General features: G+C 42.1%; 1 protein-coding gene and 1 long non-coding RNA gene across 3 annotated transcripts in view; both read right to left on the bottom strand.

Moving 5' to 3' along the window:
• Positions 1 to 25,274, bottom strand: part of afap1l2 (actin filament associated protein 1 like 2) — a 178,547-nt gene that overhangs the window by 24,923 nt on the left and 128,350 nt on the right. Inside the window, exons 10-13 of one of the 2 annotated variants that reach the window (XM_045702610.2) lie at positions 22,532 to 22,636; positions 18,501 to 18,712; positions 16,563 to 16,705; positions 16,293 to 16,407 (exon numbers count right to left, since the gene is read on the bottom strand). In XM_045702610.2, coding sequence (XP_045558566.1) covers positions 16,293 to 16,407; positions 16,563 to 16,705; positions 18,501 to 18,712; positions 22,532 to 22,636 — 575 coding nt within the window. Of the gene's footprint in view, positions 1 to 16,292; positions 16,408 to 16,559; positions 16,706 to 18,500; positions 18,713 to 22,531; positions 22,637 to 25,274 lie in introns of both variants that reach the window. The other variant, XM_014159299.3, reaches the window with a different exon arrangement.
• Positions 5,257 to 11,441, bottom strand: LOC106579412 (uncharacterized). Its single transcript, XR_001322644.3, has 6 exons — positions 11,248 to 11,441; positions 10,041 to 10,110; positions 9,180 to 9,937; positions 8,789 to 8,940; positions 8,255 to 8,638; positions 5,257 to 6,264 (listed from the first exon to the last, which is right to left on the bottom strand). It is a non-coding gene; the product is annotated as an uncharacterized LOC106579412 (long non-coding RNA).

Here is a 25,274-nt window from a genome sequence, read left to right on the forward strand (position 1 = left end):
CTTCCTGAGCGGTATGACGGCTGCGTGGTCCCATGGTGTTTATACTTGCGCACTATTGTTTGTACAGATGAATGTGGTACCTTCAGGCATTTGGAAATCGCTGAGGTCTTGGCTGATTTCTTTTGATTTTCCCATGATGTCAAGCAATGAGGCACTGAGTTTGAAGCTAGGCCTTGAAATACATCCACAGGTACACCTCCAATTGATTCAAATGATGTCAATTAACCTAATTATAAGTGAAATAATCTGTCTGGAAACAATTGTTGGGAAAATGACTTGTGTCATGCACAAAGTAGATGTCCTAACCGACTTGCCAAAACTTTAGTTCGTTAACAAGACATTTGTGGAGTGGTTGAAAAACAAATTTTAATGACTCCAACCTAAGTGTATGTAAACTTCCGACTTCAACTGTACATATGTACGTACGTACGTACACACACACACACACACACCACACACACCCCACCCCCACAAACAACCACAAGCTCAGATGTTCAACTGTTGTTCCATCCCCGAGCTCAACTCAAGAAAGGACTTGATGTGTGAATGCATACACAGTTGTAGCTGTTTGAGAAGCCATGCAAAATCAGCTCAGCTCTTAGTTACCTACCACCTACGGCTGCAAATATTGAAGCGGCTTATTCTATTGCTTACCCAGTAAAAATGCACTGAATCACCGATTTGGCACATCATTGCGCACATGTTAGGCTACACATCATGAAATTAATTGAGACAAATTACAGACAGTAGCCCACAAGTAGCAAAATATTACTCATTTGAACATGAAATGTATTTATGATTAAAATAGGCCTACAGCCTACTGTTTATATTTTAATGCAGTCATCTCAGTTATCATTTGAAGCATATTTTTATAAGTCACTTGTTTGTATCAATTGCAAAGACATTGCCAACTTTGTGTTTGTAGTCAACATTCTTCTTAAGTTATCGGTTGTCACAGAGAAACGGATAAACCATGTGATTCATATTAGTGGAGATCTTCTGTGTATAACATTACATTTACATTTAAGTCATTTAGCAGACGCTCTTATCCAGAGCGACTTACAAAATGGTGCATTCACCTTATGATATCCAGTGGAACAACCACTTTAAATATCAGTATAGAGATAAAGTGGAGTCGCAATTCAACAGCTCAGACACGAGACGTATGTGGCAAGGACTACAGACGGAAAACCAGCCACATCGCAGACAACGAGGTCTTGCTTCTGGACAGGCTAAATACATTCTTTGCACGCTTTCAGGATAACACAGTGCCACCGACGCGGCCCACGACCAAGGACTTTGGGCTCTCCTTCTCCGTCGTAGATGTGAGTAAAACATTTAAACGTTATAACCCTAGCTAGGCTGCCGGTTCAGACGGCATCCCTTGGCCCTTTCTAAGAGCATGCTCAGACCAGCTGGCTGGTGTGTTTACAGGCATATTCAATCTTTCCCTATCTCTCTCTGCTGTCCCCACATGCTTCAAGAGGGCACCATTGTGCCTGTACCCAAGAAGGCAAAGGTAACTGAACTTAATGACTATCGCCCTGTAGCACTCACCTCTGTCATCATGAAGTGCTTTGAGAGACTAGTCAAGGATCATATCACGCTACCCTACCTGCCATCCTAGACCCACTTCAATTTGCTTACAGCCCGAATAGATCCACAGACGATGCAATCGCCATCGCTCTGCCCTATCCCATCTGGACAAGAGGAACACCTATGTAAGAATGCTGTTTATTGACTATAGCTCAGCATTAAATACCATAGTACCCTCCAAGCTCATCATTAAGCTTGAGGCCCTGTGTCTGAACCCTGCCCTGTGCAACTGAGTCCTGGCCTTCCTGACGCACACCCCCCCAGGTGGTGAAGGTATGAAACCACCTCCACTCCGCTGATCCTCAATACTGTGGCCCTACAAGGGTGCGTGCCCAGCCCCCTCCTGTACTCCTTGTTCACCCATGACTGCGTGGCCAAGCATGCCTCCAACTCAATAATCAAGTTTGCAGACGACACAACAGTAGTAGGCTTAAATACCAACGATGACGAGACAACCTACAGGGAGGAAGTGAGGGCTCTGGGAGTGTGGTGCCTGGAAAACAACCTGTCAATCAACATCAACAAAACAAAGGAGATGATCATGGACTTCAGGAAACAGCAGAGGGTGCACCCCCCTATCTACATTGACGGGACCACAGTGGAAAAGGTGGAAAGCTTCAAGTTTCTTGGCATACACATCACTGACAAACTGAAATGGACCACACACACTGACAGTGGGGTGAAGAAGGCGCAGCAGAGCCTCTTCAACCCCAGGAGGCTAAAGAAATGTGGCTTAAAACCCTCACACATCTTTACAGATGCACAATTGAAAGCATCCTGTTGGGCTGTATCATCGCCTGGTATGGCAACTGCACCGCCCGCAAGGCTCTCCAGAGGGTGGTGCGGTCAGCCCAACGCATTACCGAAGGCAAACTACCCCCCCGACACCTACAGCACCCGATGTCACAGGAAGGCCATAAAGATCATCAAAGACATCAATCACCTAAGCCACTGCCTGTTCACCCCACTATAATCCAGAAGGCGAGGTCAGTACAGGTGCATCAAAGCTAGGACCGAGAGACTGAAAATCAGCTTCTATCTCAAGCTCATCAGACTCTTAAACAGGACATTAGAGGACATTACATTTTAGCTCTTATCCAGAGCGACTTACAGTAGTGAATGCATACATTTCTTTCTTTTTTTGTACTGGGCCCCCGTGGGAATTGAACCCACAACCCTGGCGTTGCAAACACCATGCTCTACCAACTGAGCTACAGGGAAGGCCAAACAGCCATCACTTGCACATTAGAGGTTGCTGCCTATAGGCAAAGACTAGGAATCACTGGCCACTTTAAGGAATGGAACACTAGTCACTTAATGTTTACATATCTGGCATTACTCATCTCATGTATATACAGTCGTGGCCAAAAGTTCTGAGAATGACACAAAATATACATTTTCACAAAGTCTGCTGCCTCAGTTTGTATGATGGCAATTTGCATATACTCCAGAATGTTATGAAGAGTGATTAGATAAATTGCAATTAATTGCAAAGTCCCTCTTTGCCATGCAAATGAACTGACTCCCCCAAAAACATTTCCACTGCATTTCAGCCCTGCCACAAAAGGACCAGCTGACATGTCAGTGATTCTCTCATTAACACAAGTGTGAGTGTTGACGAGGAAAAGGCTGGAGATCACTCTGTCATGCTGACTGAGTTCGAATAACAGACTGGAAACTTCAAAAGGAGGGTGGTGCTTGGAATCATTGTTCTTCCTCTGTCAACCATGGTTACCTGCAAGGAAACACGTGCCATCATCATTGCTTTGCACAAAAAGGGCTTCACAGGCAAGGATATTGCTGCCAGTAAGATTGCACCCAAATCAACCATTTATCAGATCATCAATAACTTCAAGGAGAGCGGTTCAATTGTTGTGAAGAAGGCTTCAGGGCGCCCAAGAAAGTCCAGCAAGCGCCAGGACCGTCTCCTAAAGTTGATTCAGCTGCGGGATCGGGGCACCACCAGTACAGAGCTTGCTCAGGAATGGCAGCAGGCAGGTGTGAGTGCATCTGCACATACAGTGAGGCAAAGACTTTTGGAGGATGGTCTTGTGTCAAGAAGGGCAGCAGAGAAGCCACTTCTCTCCAGGAAAAACATCAGGGACAGACTGATATTCTGGAAAAGGTACAGGGATTGGACTGCTGAGGACTGGGGTAAAGTCATTTTCTCTGACGAATCCCCTTTCCGATTGTTTGGGGCATCCGTAAAAAAAGCTTATCCGGAGAAGACAAGGTGAGCGCTACCATCAGTCCTGCGTCATGCCAACAGTAAAGCACCCTGAGACCATTCATGTGTGGGGTTGCTTCTCAGCCAAGGGAGTGGGCTCACTCACAATTTTGCCTAAGAACACAGCCATGAATAAAGAATGGTACCAACACATCCTCCGAGAGCAACTTCTCCCAACCATCCAGGAACAGTTTGGTGACGAACAATGCCTTTTCCAGCATGATGGAGCACCTTGCCATAAGGCAAAAGTGATAACTAAGTGGCTTGGGGAACAAAACATCGATATTTTGGGTCCATGGCCAGGAAACTCCCCAGACCTTAATCCCATTGAGAACTTGTGGTCAATCCTCAAGAGGCGGGTGGACAAACAAAAACCCACACATTCTGACAAACTCCAAGCATTGATTATGCAAGAATGGGCTGCCATCAGTCAGGATGTGGCCCAGAAGTTAATTGACAGCATGCCAAGGCAGATTGCAGAGGTCTTGAAAAAGAAGGGTCAACACTGCAAATATTGACTCTTTGCATCAACTTTTGACAAGCCTTTGACACTTATGAAATGCTTGTAATTATACGTCAGTATTCCATAGTAACATCTGACAAAAATATCTAAAGACACTGAAGCAGCAAACTTTATGGAAATTAATATTTGTGTCATTCTCAAAACTTTTGGCCACGACTGTACGGTTTTGTATACTATTCTACGGTATCTCGTTCACTTAATAATGCTTACATATCTTGCATTACTCATCTCATATGTATATACCGTTTTTCTATACTATTCTAATGTATCTTAGTCCGTTCAGCTCTGACATCGTTTGTCCATATGTATATAGTCTTAATTCATTCCTACTTAAATTTGCGTGTATATGTTGTGTACTTTGTTAGATGTTACTGCACTGTTGGCGGTATAAGCACAAACATTTCACTACACCCGCAATAACATCTGCTAATCACGCATATGTGACCAATCAAATTTGATTTGATGCCACACACACATTCACCAAATCAAAGTTTATTTGTCACGTGCGACGAATATAACAGGTGTAGACCTTACAGTGAAATACTTACTTACAGGCTCTAACCAATAATGCGAAAAAAAGGTATGTGTGTGTAGGTAAGTAAAGAAATAAAACAACAGTAAAAAGACATTTGAAAATAAGAGTAGCAAGGCTATATACAGACACCGGTTAGTCAGGCTTATTGAGGTAGTATGTACATGTGGGTATGGTTAAAGTGACTATGCATATATGATGAACAGAGAGTAGCAGTAGTGTAAAAAGAGGGGTTGGCGGGTGGTGGGACACAATGCAGATAGCCCGGTTAGCCAATGTGCGGGAGCACTGGTTGGTCGGGCCAATTGAGGTTGTGTGTACATGAATGTATAGTTAAAGTGACTATGCATATAAGCTAAACAGAGAGTAGAGGGGGGGGGGGGGGGGGGGGGGCACACAATACAAATAGTCCGGGTAACCATTTGGTTACCTGTTCAGGAGTCTTATGGCTTGGGGGTAAAAACTGTTGAGAAGCCTTTTTGTCCTAGACTTGGTACTCCGGTACTACCGCATGGCAAGCGGTAGAGAGAACAGTCTATGACTGGGGTCTTTGACAATTTTCAGGGCCTTCCTCTGACACTGCCTGGTGTAGAGGTCCTGGATGGCAGGCAGCTTTGCCCCAGTGATGTACTGGGCCCTACGCACTGCACTCTGAAGTGCCTTGCGGTCGGAGGCCGAGCAATTGCTGTACCAGGCAGTGATGCAACTAGTCAGGATTCTCTCGATGTTGCAGCTTACCACATACGCTGCTGCTACTGTCTATTCTGTTGCCTAGTTACTTTACCCCAACCTATATGTACATAGCTACCTCAATTATCTCGTACCCCTGCACATCGACTCGGTACTGGTACTCCATGTATATAGCCATGTCACTTTTACTCGTTGTGCTATTCATTATTCACTGTTTACTTATTTTTCGTGTCACCATTTTTATTTGTTATATCATTATCTTAACTCTGCATTATTGGAGAAAAGACTCGTAAGTAAGCATTTCACAATTAGTCTATACCTGTTTACAGGGGACAAATACAATTTCATTTGAGTTGTAAGCATACTAGGCATTCTATATTATACTACTATCAGCCTAATTTAATATGGATGTTGTGTTGGCTGAATGACCCAGGCAGTGTCCTGAATGTTCTTCAGTTGGTGAACCTCATCTTGTGTTGGTCAATGGCAGCTGGTTTAGTAGCCATTGGTGCTGTGGCGATGTAGGCAGGGATGTTGGGGAGCTGTGACATTGGCTGCTTGTATACCACTGTCTTGTCCTTTCTTCGCTACACAGCCAGGTGGACAAGTCTCTCCCTGAAGTTGTGGGTTAGTACATTTTCTTCACCACCCACTGCTTCGCCCTCTTGCAATAGATTCGTTTGTACTGCAAGTCTCCTGGAAAGACATGAAGACAGATCATGAGGATGTGTAACCATAAAATAAACCATGTTCATCTGTAAACAAAAATGGGTACATTACACTGGTACAGTGACTTGCAAAAGTATTCATGTTTTTCCTATTTTGTTGCATTACAACCTGTAATTTAAATAGATTTTTGTTTGGATTTCATGTTGCGGACATAGACAAAATAGTCCAAATTGGTGAAGTGAAAAAAAAAAAAAAAGACTGGTTTCAAAAATTTAAAAACGGAAAAGTGGTGCATGCATATGTATTCACCCCCTTTGCTATGAAGCCCCTAAATAAGATCTGGTGCAACCAATTACCTTCAGAAGTCACATAATTAGTTAAATAAAGTCCACCTGTGTGCAATCTAAGTGTCACATGATCTCAGTATCTATACACTTGTTCTGAAAGGCCCCAGAACCTGCAAAACCACTAAGCAAGGGGCACCACCAAGCAAGGGGCACCATGAAGACCAAGGAGCTCTCCAAACAGGTCAGAGACAAAGTTGTGGAGAAGTACAGATCAGGGTTGGGTTATAAAAAAATATCCTAAACTTTGAATATCCCATGGAGCACCATTAAATCCATTATTAAAAAATGGAAAGAATATGGCACCACAACAAACCTGCCAAGAGGGGGCCTCCCACCAAAATTCACAGACCAGGCAAGGAGGGCATTAATCAGAGAGGCAACAAAGAGACCAAAGATAACCCTGAAGGAGCTGCAAAGCTCCACTGAGGAGATTGGAGTATCTGTCCATAGGACCACTTTAAGCAGTACACTCCACAGAGCTGGGCTTTATGGAAGAGTGGACAGAAAAAAGCCATTGCTTAAAAAAAAAAATAAGCAAACACGTTTGGCGTTTGCCAAAAAAGGCATGGGGGTGACTCGCCAAACATATGGAAGAAGATACTCTGGTCAGATGAGACTTAAATGTAGGTTTTTGGCCATCAAGGAAAACACTATGTCTGGCGCAAACACAACACCTCCCATCACCCAGAGAATACCATCTCCACAGTGAAGCATGGTGGTGGCAGCATCATGCTGTGGGAATGTTTTTCGCTCGGCAGAGACTGGGAAACTGGTCAGAATTGAAGGAATGATGGATGGCGCTAAATACAAGGAAATTGAGGGAAACCTGTTTCAGTCTTCCAGAGATTTGAGACTGGGACGGAGGTCCACCTTCCAGCAGGACAATGACCCTAAGCATACTGCTAAAGCAACACTTGAGTGGTTTAAGGGAAAACATTTAAAATGTTGGAATGGCCTAGTCAAAGCCCAGATCTCAATCCAATTGAGAATCTGTGGTATGATTTAAAGATTGCTGTACACCAGCGGAACCCATCCAACTTGAAGGAGCTGGAGCAGTTTTGCCTTGAAGAATGGGAAAGAAATCCCAGTGGCTAGATGTGCCAAGCTTATAGAGACATACCCCAAGAGACTTGCAGCTGTAATTGCTGCAAAAGGTGGCTCAACAAAGTATTGACTTGGGGGGGGATAGGTATGCACGCTCAAGTTCTGTTTTTTTGTCTTATTTCTTGTTTGTTCCACAATAAAAAATATTTTGCATCTTCAAAGTGGTAGGCATGTTGTGTAAATCAAATGATACAAACCTCCCAAAAATCTGTTTTAATTCTAGTTTGTAACCCCAAGGGGTGAATACTTTCGCGAGACACGTTTTGTTATACTCAGAGGCAATAATGAGCATTGAGATGGGCTGTTAGCAAAGGTGTGAAACGTTTGAGGGGGGCTTGACTTGTAGACAGTCTAGGCATGTATTGTTGTGTATGAGCACCTTCAGTTGTGCTGTTTAGTAGACAAGCACTGCCAACAATAGAGTGAATAGGCTAGAAGAGTATACTAACACCTCCTCTCCCCTATGCCAAAGAACTGACTGCAAGTGTGTGAAAAGTTTGAGGAGCACCTGGCTTGTTTATTGGTGATTTTGTATTCTCAAGAGGGGATTTTGCTTTCATAAATACCTTTGGCTGTCTTGGCTTGTTTGCATCCCACATTCTCATTATGCTTTCCACTCTTTGTGTCCATGTTTTCATTCACAGGAGCCCAAAATGCTCCCGCTTTGGGGAGTACTTTAGGAGAGCACTGTGGAATGCCTCCAGATGGTCTGTGTGTTTATATAAAAAAAAAAAAAAAAAAGAGTAGACAAAGTATTTTGGCTTTTCTGATTGAAAATTTTAAAACGTTATGCTGTTATTGATGACTACAGTTTTCAAATGCTTGTCCAACACAATTGCAGAGGCCAAACACAACTGAGGTCAGGGTGTTGACAGTGGACTTCTTCCCTGTGTCCAGCTGTGTACCTCACAGATGCCCTTGAGAACGGAGGCCCACATACGCTTCAGCTCCTTCAAAGACAAACATATATTTGCTTTTAGATATGATCAGTACAGGACATGCACCAGTACAAGTGCTAGGTGTCTCCTGGACCAATGCATATCGATCAGATTTGGGGTGAGAATGACAGCACATTACAGTGAACAAGAAACACAACTTACAGAGTGTGCGGTTCTCTCCATTTCATTTACTTCAGGGTCTCCATTACACCTGGCTGAACACCAAAACATGTGATTTGTGAGGGAACGTATCGAGGGACACAAGGTCTCATTTCCTTGCTTCTTGGCCTTCAGCAGATGTTTATTTTGGAGACCTGTTTGAAAAAAAAAAAAAAAATGTGACTAGCCATTCAAACGTTTTTATACAACAAACTGATCAGCTCTTTCTGATTTTCTTTCTGATATACTGAACGTTATTAGATCTTCAACCAAAACCTAATATTAGATAAAGGGAACCTGAGTTTACAAATAACAAAAATGTATTATTCTTATTTAATTAACAAAGTTATGGAACACCCAATTCCCATGTGTGAAAAAGTAAGTGCCCCCTTACACTCAATAACTGGTTGTGCCACCTTTAGCTGCAACGACTGCAACCAAATACTTCCTGTAGTTGTTGATCAGTCTCTCACGTCACTGAGGATGAATTTTGGCCCACTCTTGCATGCAGAACTGCTTTAACTCAGCAACATTTATGGGTTTTCAAGTGTGAACTGCTCGTTTCAAGTCCTGCCCCAACATCTCAATTGGGATTGGGTCTGGACTTTGACTAGGCGATTCCAAAACTCCAAATTTGTTGCTTGCTTTTTAACCATTTTCATGGAGACTTGATTGTGTGTTTTGGGTCATTGTCTTGCTGCATGACCCAGCTGCGATTCAGCTTCAGCTCACAGACTGATGGCCTGACATTCTCCTGTAAAATTCTCTGATACAGAGCAAAATTCATTGTTCCTTCTATTAAGGCAAGTCGTCCTGAGGCAGCAAAGCATCCCCAAACCACCACACTATCACCACCATGCTTGGCTCTTGGTATGAGGTTCTTACTGTGGAAAGCAGTGTTTGATTTTCGGCAAACATAACGGGACCCATTTTGTTCAAGGTTGGGTTCTGCAGTGCTAATCTTTAACTGTATGCGACACATCAAGCTCTTGTTGGATGTCAGAGAAGAGATCCCTCATCTTGCGTATAGATGGGGAACGGTCGGCTGTGACCACATCCACTGTGAGACCCATGTTGTCCAACAGCTTTGTCAGAGCTCGCTTGAAGCCAATTACTACCTCAAATCGCAACAGAACTGGGTGCCTCCGTGTCCTATAACGGACAAAAGTAACACAGAATTACAGCCAGTCACTAGGTGTGATAACACAACATGCCATTGACCATCATACTGTAAACTGTATTCATTGTACTGTACCTGTATTAGTTCACTCTGCACAATCTCACTGATGTCATCGGTAATCAGGGAATAGGTGGTGTATTTGGCGCTATAGCAAGAGAGTAGAGAATAGTACTTTATTGATCCCGACTTGGGAAATTGTTGTATGACTTATCACCATAAAAATTACAAAGACAAGACCTGTATCAATGAAAACACGTGATAAATAACACATACTAACACACATAAGGCACTGCATGTTAAATAGCAATGCAAATATAGTGCTGTAGCCCAGACTGTCGCTGCGTGCATCACCAGACAGCTGTGCTCCAACACCATCCAGGAACAGTCTTGCCAAATTAGTGTTCCTTCCTTCCCCATACTCTGCATTTATGACTGGAAACAGGTAGGTATTCTGAATCGGATAGTAGGTGGTGCTGCCAAACAGCTTCAGGTTCATGGTCTGAGCCCAGTCCTGCAGCTTGGTGTAAGTGCCTCCTGACAACATCACAGATGCAGCTGTGAGAAGATGAACCTCTGCCATTTCCACAGGAGGTCCATGTCCCTGTGTGTCTGCCATTACAGTCCCAATTCACCTTCATCATAGCCCCAACAGATGAAATGGCTGTAGAGATGATTGGCTATCCACATGTCTGGCAGAACTTCATGAGCTCCATGACCTTGGACTCAAAGAGTACACACTTTGGCTCTTGCCAGTCCCATGCAGTGTTTTCTTCTTCTTCTGAGTCAGAGGATGTTGAGTTTGTTCCTGACTGAAAGCTTTCATCCAATGGGTCTACAGGATCTGTACTACTAAAGCTGGTGTCAAGGTCTTTATAAGCAGCAGCAAGATTAATATGTAGGACACACACACTAGTCAGTGATTAGCCAACATTTAACTACTTTGTACCCATCAATACACACTCAAACAATGTACTATATCCTCCTATCCCCCTCATGTCAATAGATCATGCATACTAACCTTCATACACAATACCCACCCCCAAAAGACACCAGTCAGTCACCCCACACCATCTCCTCCATACTAATACCTCTATTTTTCTTTCAAGTTAGACTTCAAGCTTTGCATAAACAATCAACTAAGCCTCCATAATACAGAGAAAACTACAGTACAAGTTGTAGCCTACGTATAAAACACACCAACTATGATAAGACAGACCATGTTAATGCCTAGCTCTAGTCATTTATTTGGTCATAATGGAAAGATTGAGCAAAGGCGACTTACACTACTAGTTCCTGGTGCTGAGCTTGATGTTGATGTGCTGCAGATGTTGATGGGATTGGACTCTGTAAATAGAACACATAGGCCAGTCACATTGGCCTCTGCGGAAGTTAGCTAGTTAACGGTTAGATACGGTCCGGTAGGCTGTAGTTAACGTATCTTAACATAGCTAACGTTAAATTGCAAAGTTACAAATTACATTGATTCGCGTTGGAATGGCCAGCCAGCGTATTATAACATCTTGCTAGCTAGATTTTTTTATTTGTTTTTTTAGATAAACAAATAGTTTCCTAGCTAGTTAGCTACATTACCTCTGCTCGACTTCTTTTCTGCGCTGATGTTGGGTGATCGGATGCATTCCTCTTTGAAGTGAAGAGAAAAATCGACGGAATAGCTTCACTTTTCAACATTCGACGACCTGGCAACCCCATCAGTTGAAACTTCATGTCCATTTCGAAATCCTCTGACTGAAAGTGGTGGCTACAAACACGGAGATTTGGATATTTCTCCACACGAGTATTCACATCATGGGCAGGGTTCTTTATTGCCGCCAGCCCACTGTCCTCGGCTCCGAGGAATATCTCCTGTAAAGTCTAGTCATGTTGTGGTGCTCAGTACCTGAATGTGCAAACTACAAGCAAGCACAGGCTACTGGAGTCAAATTTGATCGGTTACCTGCTTATTGTCGACACACACACAAAAAAAATGTTATCTGATGTTCTATGAACGAGTGGCTGGGACAGTGAATAACGTTTGCTACCTGTTGACGCCCATTCTCAACTGGATCCACCTAGACAGAGGCGATACTATGTCCTGATATTGCTATGAACTCTGGATATTGTGGTTCGCTTACAACCAGGATTTTGTTATTTTATTAATTATATATATATATATATATATATATATATATATATATATATATATATATATATAACGCACCATGTAAAGTGTTGGTTTCATGAGCTGAAATAAAAGATCCCAGATATGTTCCATACGCACAAAAAACTTAATTCTCTCAAATGTTGTGCACAAATTTGTTTACGTTCCTGTTAGTGAGCATTTCTCCTTTGCCAAGATAATCCACCTGACAGGTGTGGCATATCAAGAAGCTGATCAAACAGCAAGATCATTACACAGGTGCACCTTGTGCTGTGGAAAATAAAAGTCCACTCAACACAATACCACAGCTGTCTCAAGTTGAGGGAGCATGCAATTGGCATGATGACTGCAGGAATGTCCACCAGAGCTGTTGACAGATCATTTAATGTTAATTTCTCTACCATAAGCCGCCTCCAACGTCATTTTAGAGAATTTGGCAATGAGTCCAACCAGTCTCACAAATGCAGACCACACCAGCCCAGGACCTCCACATCCGGCTTCTTCACCTGCTGGATCGTCTGAGACCAGCCACCCGGACAGCTGATGAAACCGAGGAGTATTTCTGTCTGTAATAAAGCCCTTTTGTGGGGAAAAACTCATTCTGATTGGCTGGGCCTGGCTCTCCAGTGGGTGGGCCTATGCCCTCCAAAGCCCACACATGGCTTCGCTCCTCCCCAGTCATGTGAAATCCATAGATTAGAGCCTGCTGAATTTATTTCAATTGACTGATTTCCTTACATGAACTGTAACTCAGTAAAATCTTTGAAATTGTTGCATGTTGCGTTTATAGTTTTGTTCAGTATAGATGGCCTGTTTCTACTGGTGAGATGTAGAAATGCTTGTATTTGTAAATAAGCAATTTTTTTGAGACATATGTTAAAAACATATTAACGAACACAGAGAAAGAGCAGAAGTGAAATTTTCCTTTAAATTTAACACTGACCCAGTGTCTATACTGGTCCACATTTTTCAGTGTGAAATTAAAACACTTAGTGTAAGCTTTATTTCCCAGAGTGCCTTGCGAGTGAATTGTAGAGTTACCACCCATGACTGTTGCATTCATCTGTTTTCAGTACAGTGCCTTTCACCAACTGAAATCCTAAGTGAATATTTTATCATTCAAATTAAATTATTTAACACAATTCAACAAATATATAATAAGGCCTGATTTTGTGAAGAGGGCACAGCAAAGCCTATTCCCCCTCAGGAAACTAAAAAGATTTGGCATGGGTCCTGAGATCCTCAAAAGGTTCTATAGCTGCAACATCAAGAGCATCCTGACTGGTTGCATCACTGCCTGGTACGGCAATTGCTCTGCCTCTGACTGCAAGGCACTACAGCCCAGTACATCACTGGGGCTAAGCTGCCTGCCATCCAGAACCTCTACACCAGGCGGTGTCAGAGGAAGTGTCACGGCTGTTCAAAGGAGCGGACCAAGATGCAGCGTTTTCGTAGTTCCACATATTTATTAAAAGTGAAACTGAATGCAAATACACTAATAACTTGAAAATATGAAAACAAACCGTGACGCAGAGAGTACAACACACTACTCAAAAGACAATAACCCACAAACCACAACGCGAAAAACCCCTACTTAAATATGATCTCTAATCAGAGGCAAATGAGGATCAGCTGCCTCCAATTAGAGATCAACCCCAAGCAATCCAACATAGAAATAGAAAACTAGAATTTAAACATAGAACTAGAAAACATAGATCAGCCCAAAAACACCCCCCTGTCACGCCCTGCCCTACTATAGAAAATTACATCTTACTAGGGTCAGGACGTGACAGGAAGGCCCTAAAAATTGTCAAAGACCCCAGTCACCCCAGTCATAGACTGTTCTCTCTACTACCGCATGGCAAGCGGTACCGGAGTGCCAAGTCTAGGACAAAAAGGCTTCTCAACAGTATTTACCCCCAAGTCATAAGACTCCTGAACAGGTAATCAAATGGCTACCTGGACTATTTGCATTGTGTGCCCCCCAACCCCTATTTTTACACTGCTGCTACTCTCTGTTTATCATATATGCATAGTCACTTTAACTATACATTAATGTACATACTACCTCAATTGGGCTGACCAACCAGTGCTCCCGCAAATTGGCTGACCGGCTATCTGCATTGTGTCCCGCCACCCACCACCCGCCAACCCCTCTTTTACGCTACTCTCTGTTCATCATATATGCATAGTCACTTTAACCATATCTACATGTACATACTACCTCAATCAGCCTGACTAACCGGTGTCTGTATGTGGCCTCACTACTTTTATAGCCTCGCTACTGTATATAGCGTCTCTTTTTACTGTTGTTTTATTTCTTTACTTACCTATTGTTCACCTAATACCTTTTTTTGCACTATTGGTTAGAGCCTGTAAGTAAGCATTTCACTGTAAGGTCGTGACAAATAAACTTTGATTTGATTTGATTCTGAGGGCTGAGTTTTACCCTAATACAGTAGCCTGAAACTCATGGTTTTTAGGCCTGAAACTCACATTATAATGACTTACAAAGTGATGTGTAATTCCTATTGGAATCCAGCAGAGTGGGGATATCCAACATTTTGAATTTAATTTCACCCGCAACCTGCATTCAGAATGACTTCCAGGTTGGGAAGACTAAGATATTAGTGATGTGCAGATTGTGAACAATTCGTTATTTTTGAACAACTCCTTTTACTGACTCGAGAGTCATGATACATTTTTCTTAGTAACCCGTTCATTTTAATCGTTCGTTTGACCTGCTTGCCGCAATGAATTCTACAGCAGGATTAATACGCGCTACTCCGGAGACATGCTCCGCCACCGTCCATCATGTGCAGCACAAAGAAGAAAAATACTCGTTTAGAACTGATAAATGACCGTATGGTCCAAGAATGAACGCAATCAATTTATTATTGAATGTTATCGATGGACACTGCTTTGTAGAACCAAAACATACTCAGTCTGTCTCTGCTCAACACTCAAACTTGAGAACGAATCGTTTGGGTGGCTGATGCAGTTCGCAAACAATAGCCTATTAATTCATCAATCATGTAAAAACATAAATATTGAAATAAAATATTCAAAAATCAACCAGCAAAAGAGCATGAGGGGAAATATGATAATGATGGCCGTAGTTTTGGTATGGCAACTGCTCGGCCTCCGACCGCAAGGTACTACATAGGGTAGTGCGAACGGCCCAGTACATCACTGGGACTAAGCTTCCTGCCATCCAGAACCTCTATACCAGGCGGTGTCAGAGGAAGGCCCTAAAAATTGTCAAAGACTCCAGCCACCCTAGTCATAGACTGTTCTCTCTGCTACCGCACGGCAAGCGGTACCGGAGCGCCAAGTCTAGGTCCAAGAGGCTTCTAAACAGCTTCTACCCCCAAGCCATAAGACTCCTGAACACCTAATAAAATGGCTACCCAGACTATTTGCATTGCCCCCCCGCCGCTCCTTCTTTTACACCGCTGCTACTCTCTGTTGTTATCATCTATGCATCGTCACTTTAATAACTCTACCTACATGTACATATTACCTCAACTAACCGTTGCCCCCGCACATTGACTCTGTACCGGTACCCCCCTGTATATAGTCTCGCTATTGTTATTTTACTGCTGCTCTTTAATTATTCTTATCTTATTCTTGATCCTTTTTTTTTTTTTTTAACTGCATTGTTGGTTAGGGGCCCATTGTTAAGCATTTCACTGTAAGGTTCACCTGTTGTATTCGGAGCAGGTAACTAATACAATTTGATTTGAATCAACACTAGAAATGTCATACTGAAAAATCAACACTAGTTAACACTGGCCAATTTGCTGTGAGCAAATGTAGCACGTATCAACACACTCAGAGATACATTATGTTTCCCTTAGCTCTCTGCACTCCAAACTAGAGTACAACCTGAAAGAGCAAGAAGCTATACACACTCAGTTATACACACCCCATACACACTCAGGTTACACAACTGATGTACAACACATTGGACACAGATATTTCTGTCATACAATGGTGAGTTTGTCTGCACACAAATGTTTACACAAACATTGTGCTGTGTGTCACAACAAACGTTGTGTGACCTTTTCTGTGCAGACATTGTGCTGTTGTGTCAAATGGGTTGTGCATCAGTGGTACAAACTGTGTGTACTCTTGAATTTGTTGTTGTATTGATGCGGTGAGCTCACCTCTAGTTCGCCCTCTATAGAAGCCACATCGTCATAAATGTCATCTGAACCGTGGGGGGGCGAGGAAAGGCTGTCTTTGTAGGTGCTAGGCTCTGAGTACCTCCCCTGCATCAGACTGAAGAATACACACACATATTACTGTATAAGCTCTCTCTCTCACACACAGTTCTGTACAGCTAACCACACACACACACACACACACACACACACACACACACACACACACACACACACACACACACACACAACTGTGATGAATTAACTAACTACAAGGAGGTCTTGGCTGCATTGACTATGCTGGAGATCCTCTCAGAGTTGACATAGTCATAGGTGAGTTCTTCAGGGTCTGTCTTAGTCCCAGTCTGAGATAGCAGAAGACCCAGCCAGTGACCCATATCAGCTGACGACTTGGCCTGGGAGTGGAAAGCACCATAGAGGAGAGAACAAGGGAAGAGGGGAGGAATGGGAGCGGTAAGGACAGAAGAGGAGAGGGAGAGGAGGGGAAAGAGGGGAAAGAGGAGCGGAGAGCATTTTGAAAACACAGCCTTGATTATAACATAAAAATTAAGTTGCCTATTACGTAGATGAACCAACAGGTGGCAGTCATGTGAAGGCTTTAGTCTGAAGAGTGGCATCATCAGCTTCATCACCCTAAAAAGAAAAATATCCCTTCACAGGAAATTACCGGTAGTTGATTATCAGTTTTCTGCAGCACATTTATTTCATTTTAAAGTCCATGAAATAAAACTAAAAAAGGAATTTCATTGACCATAACAGCACAATTGTTTTATTTAACCTTTATTTAACTAGGCAAGTCAGTTAAGAACAAATTCTTATTTACAATGACGGGCCTAACCCGGCCAAACCTTAACAACGCTGGGCCAATTGTGCACTGCCCTATGGGATTCCCAATCACGGCCGGTTGTGATACAGCCTGGAATTGAACCAGGGTCTGTAGTGACGCCTCTAGCGCTGAGATGCAGTGCCTTAGACCGCTGCGCCACTCGGGAGCCCCAAAGCAAGGTGGTGCTGAAGCTTAAATAAAAAAAGGGGAGTTCCTCTTGCTCACAAATCCCAGTACATCCACTACCTCCCCTACACACACAGTTTTGTATTGCTATCTTCGTGGGGACCAAATAATTGATTCCCATCCAAAATCTTTTTTTCTTAACCCTAACCTAACCTAACCTTAACTGTAACCCCTAACCCTAAAACTATACCTAACCTTAACCCCAATTCTAAACCTAACCCTAATTGTAACCCTAAACCTAACCTCCAAGCCTAAAATACTATCCTTGTGAGAAATTCTGGTACCCAAAAGGATAGTTAAACAAAAACACACACACACACGCGCACACGCACGCACACACGGGTCATGTTCTTCTATCCTTGTGGGGACCTAGAATGTATTTCCATTCAAAATCCTATTTTCCCTAAACCAAACCCTTAAACTTAAAATAGCCTGTGTCCTCATGGGGACATGGGTGATGTCCCCACGAGGGAGAATTTTCCTTGTTTTACTATCCTTGTGGGGATTTTGGGGGATTTTAAGTCCGAACAAGGATAGAAGAACCAACCCACACACACCTCCCCTTTACTCCTCTGGGCCAGACTTTGTAGTGTGTATCAGACAGTACAATTGGCCCAGACTTTGTAGTGTGTCAGACAGTACAATTGAAGTGTTTAGTGTTCTTGGGAGGAGCACTGTACCATCAGCACAGTCTCAGTGTTAGGAATGCTAGTATGTGTTTTTTGCACTAGGTGCCATGTGTCTGGTGGGTGGGGTTGGTGTGTGCGTGGCGTGCGTGCGTTTCCAGAATGGGAACTGTTCTCAGTAAGTATTTCGGAGAGGGACAGGGGCCAGGTTCTTATATGAGGTCAGCTTCTGCTGTACTAGGGACTTAGTAAAGGGCTTTTACGAGAGCTTTCTTGATTACTGATTTCCGTAGAATTAATGCTTATATGGAATGGTACAACATGCAATAATCCAGTGTCAAGGCTAAAGATGTGTGTTTTTGTTGTAATTTTCTATTTAACATGCAATGACTTATGTGAGTTAGTATGTGTTTTTGATCATGTGTTTTCATTGATACGGGTCTTTTTTATGGTGATAACTGATACAACAATTTCCCAAGTTCGGATCTATAGCGCCTACCTTCCCCCATGCCTGCCTACCCCCCCCCCCCCCCCCCCCCTCCCCCTCCCTACCTCTAGCGTGGCTAGCTGTGCCCCATCCATCTGGATCCGGAAGGAGTAGAGGTGCTCAGGGCTGGGGTCTGGCAGGACCATGCATCCCTCCAGAGGCACAGGCTGCTGGGACACTTTAGTCTTGCCCTTGTCCTGGTAAAACCACAGCTGCCCATTTTTTATCAGACACCAGTGGCTCCTCCAATGACTGTTTACCAGCACGTTGAGGTAACCTGAGAGAGAGATCATATTGCTATACGTTTACTTTGTCAATGTAAGTTTAACTTGTTGCCATATCAATGAAGTCGACTGAATTGAAATAAATTGAATTATTGTGTGGTGAGGGACAGAGAGAGAGGGGGAGATTGTGAGAAAGAAAGGGTGAAAGACAGAACTTGTTATCCCTGTAATTACTGTACTGTACAGTTATGGCCAAAAGTTTTGAGAATGACACAAATATACATTTTCACAAAGTCTCCTGCCTCAGTTTATATGATGGCAATTTGCATATACTCCAGAATGTTATGAAGAGTGATCAGATGAATTGCAATTAATTGCAAAGTCCCTCTTTGCCATGCAAATTAACTGAATCCCCCAAAAAACATTTCCACTGCATTTCAGCCCTGCCACAAAATGACCAGCTGACATCATGTCAGGGATTCTCTCGTTAACACAGGTGTGAGTGTTGACGAGGACAAGGCTGGAGATCATGCTGATTGAGTTCGAATAACAGACTGGAAGCTTCAAAAGGAGGGTGGTGCTTGGAATCATTGTTCTTTCCCTGTCAACCATGGTTACCTGAAAGGAAACACGTGCCATCATCATTGCTTTGCACAAAAAGGGCTTCACAGGCAAGGATATTGCTGCCAGTAAGATTGCACCTAGTGGTGCAAAAAAAAAATCAACCTTTATCAGATCATGAAGAACTTCAAGGAGAGCGGTTCAATTGTTGTGAAGAAGGCTTCAGGGCGCCCAAGAAAGTCCAGCAAGCTCCAGGACCGTCTCCTAAAGTTGATTCAGCTGCGGGATCGGGGCACCACCAGTACAGAGCTTGCTCAGGAATGGCAGCAGGCAGGTGTGAGTGCATCTGCACGCACAGGGAGGCAAAGACTTTTGGAGGATGGCCTGGTTTCAAGGGCAGCAAAGAAGCCACTTCTTTCCAAGAAAAACATCAGGGACAGACTGATATTCTTCAAAAGGTACAGGGATTGGATTGCTGAGGGTGGAAAAAAGCTTGTCCGGAGAAGGTGAGCGCTACCATCAGTCCTGTGTCATGCCAACAGTAAAGCATCCTGAGACCATTCATGTGTGGGGTTGCTTCTCAGCCAGGGGAGTGGGCTCACTCACAATTTTGCCTAAGAACACAGCCATGAATAAAGAATGGTACCAACACATCCTCCTAGAGCAACTTCTCCCAACCATCCAGGAACAGTTTGGTGACGAACAATGCCTTTTCCAGCATGATGGAGCACCTTGCCATAAGGCAAAAGTGATAACTAAGTGGCTCGGGGAACAAAACATCGATATTTTGGATCCATTGCCAGGAAACTCCCCAGACCTTAATCCCATTGAGAACTTGTGGTCAATCCTCAAGAGGCGGGTGGACAAACAAAAACCCACACATTCTGACAAACTCCAAGCATTGATTATGCAAGAATGGGCTGCCATCAGTCAGGATGTGGCCCAGAAGTTAATTGACAGCATGCCAGGGAGGATTGCAGAGGTCTTGAAAAAGAAGGGTCAACACTGCAAATATTGACTATTTTCATCAACTTCATGTAATTGTCAATAAAATCCTTTGACACTTATGAAATGCTTGTAATTATACTTCAGTATTCCAGAGTAACATCTGACAAAAATATTTAAAGACACTGAAGCAGCAAACTGTGGAAATGAATACTTGTTTCATTCTCAAAACTTTTGGCCACGGCTGTTGAACTAATTGTGATCATTCATTATATATTATAGTTTCCGTCATAATACATTTAATAAGTTCTTAAGGGTCTATTGCAACCAGCATTGGTCACAATATCCCCGCAGGATGATCTCTCGTTAAACCATCAATACGCGCTAAGATCACAAAGCAAAGCTGATCTCAATTGCAACCACTATTGGCCAATGTATTACCACTCTGTAAAGCGGATGTGTGTTTACTTTAAGTCCTGGTTGCTGCCAACATTTTTCAAAATATTTTCAAGCTCTAGTGGATATTATCATTGGTACAAACAAACCCTACTCTTTGAGAAGATTAAGAGTGAGTTATCTACAGTTGAAGTCGCAAGTTTACATACACTTAGGTTGGAGTCAGGAAAACTCGTTTTTCAACCACTCCACAAATTTCTTGTTAACAAATTATAAATTTACATTTTACATTTTAGTCATTTAGCCGACACTCTTATCCAGAGCGACTTACAGTAGTGAATGCATACATTTCATACATTTAATTTAATGCATTTTTTATTTTTTTGGCAAGTCGGTTAGGACATCTACTTTGTGCATGACACAAGTCATTTTTCCAACAATTGTTTACAGACAGATTATTTCACTTAATCACAATTCCAGTGGGTCAGAAGTTTACATACACTAAGTTGACTTTGCTTTTAAACAGCTTGGAAAATTCCAGAAAATGATGTCATTGCTTTAGAAGCTTCTGATAGGCTAATTGACATCATTTGAGTCAACTGAAGGTGTACCTGTGGATGTGTTTCAAGGCCTACCTTCAAACTCAGTGCCTCTTTGCTTGACATCATGGGAAAATCAAAAGAAATCAGCCAAGACCTCCGAAAAAAAATGGTAGACCTCCACAAGTCTGATTCCTCCCAGGCAGTATTGATGTTGTTTCATGTCCTTATGCTACTCTTGTTTCTTGTATTGTTCCATGTTTAGTTTATTATTAAACTCACCACCTGGACTTGCATCCCAACTCCCAGCGTCTACATTACAACCACGGCAAATCTACGATGGCAATTTATCTTGCACATTTTTATGAATGGAAAACTCATATTGGTGTACTTCATTTTTCATTTCCAATTCATGTAATACATTAATAACAACTTGTATGGTAATTTCTTATCAAGGGTCGAAAAATAAATCTCTGAACTGTCCACATCTAAAATTTGAAACCATAAACAGCCAATCATGATTCAGTTAATATCTCTGTTTTCATGAAATCATAGTCTGATAAAGGTATTTCAAATGACACAAATTATATTCTAATTAAGTTGAAATTCAAGATTAAATGTTTGTATGAAAATGCAATAAGTATTTATTATGAATTACCAGCCTTGCGATTTTCAATGTTACCGATAGGTCAATACTTTTTGTGGGGCAGGAGTAGAGAACCTAGACACAGCTGTCTGGTATCAGACTCGCTTGACACGGTAACAACATGAGATCACCTGATCTGCTGGTTTAGTCTGGGTTTTCAGTCACAAACAATTTTGTTTTAACATGCAGGTGCATATAATCTCCTGTTAGTAGTGTTTTAAGAAATCCAGTGCTTATACACAGCTGCGCGTAAAGTTCTGCCTCTTGGTTGCAAACAGGCCTCTGTTTGCTTTGACAATGTAAGATTTAGAGGAGGCTGGCGGGTAGAGGTATAGGAGAATGGGGTCATCGTAATCACTGGAATAGAATAGATGGAAATGTATCAAACACATAAAACACATGGTTTCCATGTGGTTTCCATGTGTTTGATACTGTTCCATTGCTTTCATTGCAGCCATTACATTGAGCCCATCCGCCGATATCTTCAGCCACCGCTGGTAAAATGTCATTTCATGCCAATAAAGTTCAACAAATTGAAAGGAAAGAAGGAGGGGAAAGGAAAGTTAAGGCCAGATAGAGAAGACGGGATGCCAAAGACAAAGAGCAGGTGAATAAGGAGACAAGAAAAAGAAAGTGAAAAAGAGATCGGTCTGGATTCAAACCGCAATGTGCAGACATCGCACTGCATTGCGGTTTGTTTGAATCATTTCCAGTGACTTTGGCTGTACTGTATGTTAACAGGGTAATGGCTGATTTGCCTAGCTCTATAGGCCATCTCCACTCACCTGAGGTGTCGACACATTTCTCCGGACTGTCTAAGGAAGAGGTCTTCTTCTTGCCAATGTTCATTAAGTTACTGAACTTCAGGCCTGCACTGTATTTCTTCTTCACTGTAAAGGATGAAGGCAGAAAAAGGTTCTAAACCAAGAGACTTCTGTAAACAATCAAGAACAAAGTTAAGCAGAGCATTACATTATGTGGTTGGATTGATGTCAATGGGAGTGACGCAAGTTCATCCACAAGACTGCTATATTCTCTCAAATCACTTACTAAGAAGGTGACTGAAACCAATAACAACCAATTAGAAATTTACCATTCTAAAATTCCCGTACTTTAAACCCTTAGTAGTGACAGTTACTGTGTTGTCCTCAGTCTAATCATGGAAACATAACGTAAAACTTAAATTAATAGCCCGGGCATTTATTTGCTTAAATCACTGAACACAACAGGCGCTGAGAGACAGGCTTCTATTTGAGCCAGGCGTCTTATTTCATTCGCATAGGTAATTGTTTAATTCCAACGTTCACTTCCAAAATGTTAATACATTTCTTCATTTCCTGCCCTAACGTGTTATTATTGCCTCTAAAACAATAAAAAATAAACTTTTCCTTGACAGAATAATTATTGTCCTCTAAAACAGTGCATTTCGGCATTTTCATACTTTGGCCACTAGAGGGCGATCAGACAATTTCTGGCGGTTCTGTACTCCCGAAGTTGTTGACTGTTTTTGTGCTTGACAGTTAGCTGTTAGCAGCCAATGGCTATCAGTTTCGTATTGGTGATAAAAATGGATGATTGCCATAATTTGTTTCAATTACTGAATTATTTAATGTAGCAAATCAAACATTAAACCTCATTTAAAAAAATATGGTAATTCATGGTAACCTCATAAGCAATTCATTTAGACCCTAAGATTATTTGAAACAGGTGTTTATTTGCTGAAATGTGTGCGGTTGACCGGCTATTAAAAGTTACAGCCAGCTATTTGAGACTGTGTTTAATTGAAGTTTTCCGGTAACTCAAAAGTAAAACTTACGATAACACCTCGAGTGAAACATAACTGAAGAGTTACTCTTACAAAAAATGTCACCTACCGTTCAGAGTGTACTAGACAAAATATGCATGCTACACTGTAAATTGTGTTAAGAGTATATTTATATATTCATAATCGTCAATCTCCCAAAATCGATTGGCTCAAGAAAGTACTTAGCTACTTTAATCAGGTTTACATCGAACCTTTTTATGCGAGTAAAGTACATGTCGGATAAAAAATGTTGCAACAGGCCTGATGGAAACAGCAAATTTGGCAGAAAACTTTCCGAATGTCGACAAAACAAAATACGCTAGACAAGGTGGGCTCTTTTTGTGTATGGAAAATTAATTATGCGAGAAATAACCAATAACCATCATGCAAATATTGATATAATAACCATCATCAACTTGGAGTCACACCATGATATGTTGTGTGGTCTTTTCACTGAGACTCGGGAAAGCATGCAGTTTACTAGGTTAAATAAATGATGATGAACTTCACAGGGTGGTGAAAGTGCAGGGTGATGAGCTTCAAGCTCCTTTCCAATAAATATTGAGGGTCTTATTCTGGTGACATGATGATCAATGCTTGGCTACCGTTTGACAAATAAAAATCTTGCTCTTTGATTCATAATAATCTCATCATGTATTAGGCTATACCTGCACTGTATCTGCGAGCACGGTTTCCCAAACTCTGTCCTGGGGCACCCCCTGGGTGCATATTTAGATTTTTGCCCTAGCATTACACAGCTGATTCAAATAAACAACTCATCATCAAGCTTTCATTATTTGAATCAGCTGTGTAGTGCTAGGGCAAAAAAACTAAACGTGGGGAAATTTGTTTTTATGTGGATTTTAGAATATTCACATTACAATCTCTCAACAATTGGATGGAAACCAAGCTACTTTACTTTATAATTGACAGTTAGTAACATTATCTTTACTGTGGGTTACTGGGTTGCAGGCATTGGGTCAATTAGTTGGGTTATTTTCTTTAAAAGAGCAAGGTTGGGTTGTTGAGGCTGGGTTACTGATACTGGGTTCTTGAGATATGATCCAGCAGCTCAGATCAGAAGACTGGAGGCGTGGCTTAGTAGGGGCGTGGCTTTCAGATAGTTGTTTTTGGCCACCCATGATTATAAATGTCATTCTGGTTCATCTGTTCTGTTGTATTGTTATCACATGTTAAGGTTGAACACTGATACTTTTGTAGCTTTAATGGGTTCTTCAAGAGCCTATGCATAGCCCAATGTTGGGATAGTTACCACTTTGTTACAATAATGTAAATTTCAATGTTATTAATAAAAAAAAATGGAACTATTCTATGAAAATGTATATTTGCATTGCACAAACTTAACATGATGAACAAGAATGACATGTATTGTCACGGGTGGCCAAAAATAACTATATGAAACAATTCCCCTAATAGGCCACACCTCCTAAAAATAACCTATGGATTGCATTAAAAAAGACCCAGCTGCTGGGTCAACCCAGCATGAAAGTGAATAAAAACCCAACTATGGTTAAATTAACCCATGTTTGAGTAATCCCCCAAAAACTTAACATGATTATCAGAGAACTCCTCCAGTTAGGATCACTCTGGGGGGGAAGCGTTCCCTTGTTACAGATCTAGGATGGATCAGCTTCTTCTCCCCCAATCCTAACCCCAAGCCTCTAGTGGCAACTTCCCTATAATTGGTGAGGATCAGAGCTGAG

The sequence above is a fragment of the Salmo salar genome, chromosome 19 (assembly GCF_965601325.2).
Source record: "Salmo salar chromosome 19, fSalSal1, whole genome shotgun sequence".
In the NCBI taxonomy this organism is placed as follows: Eukaryota; Metazoa; Chordata; class Actinopteri; order Salmoniformes; family Salmonidae; genus Salmo; species Salmo salar.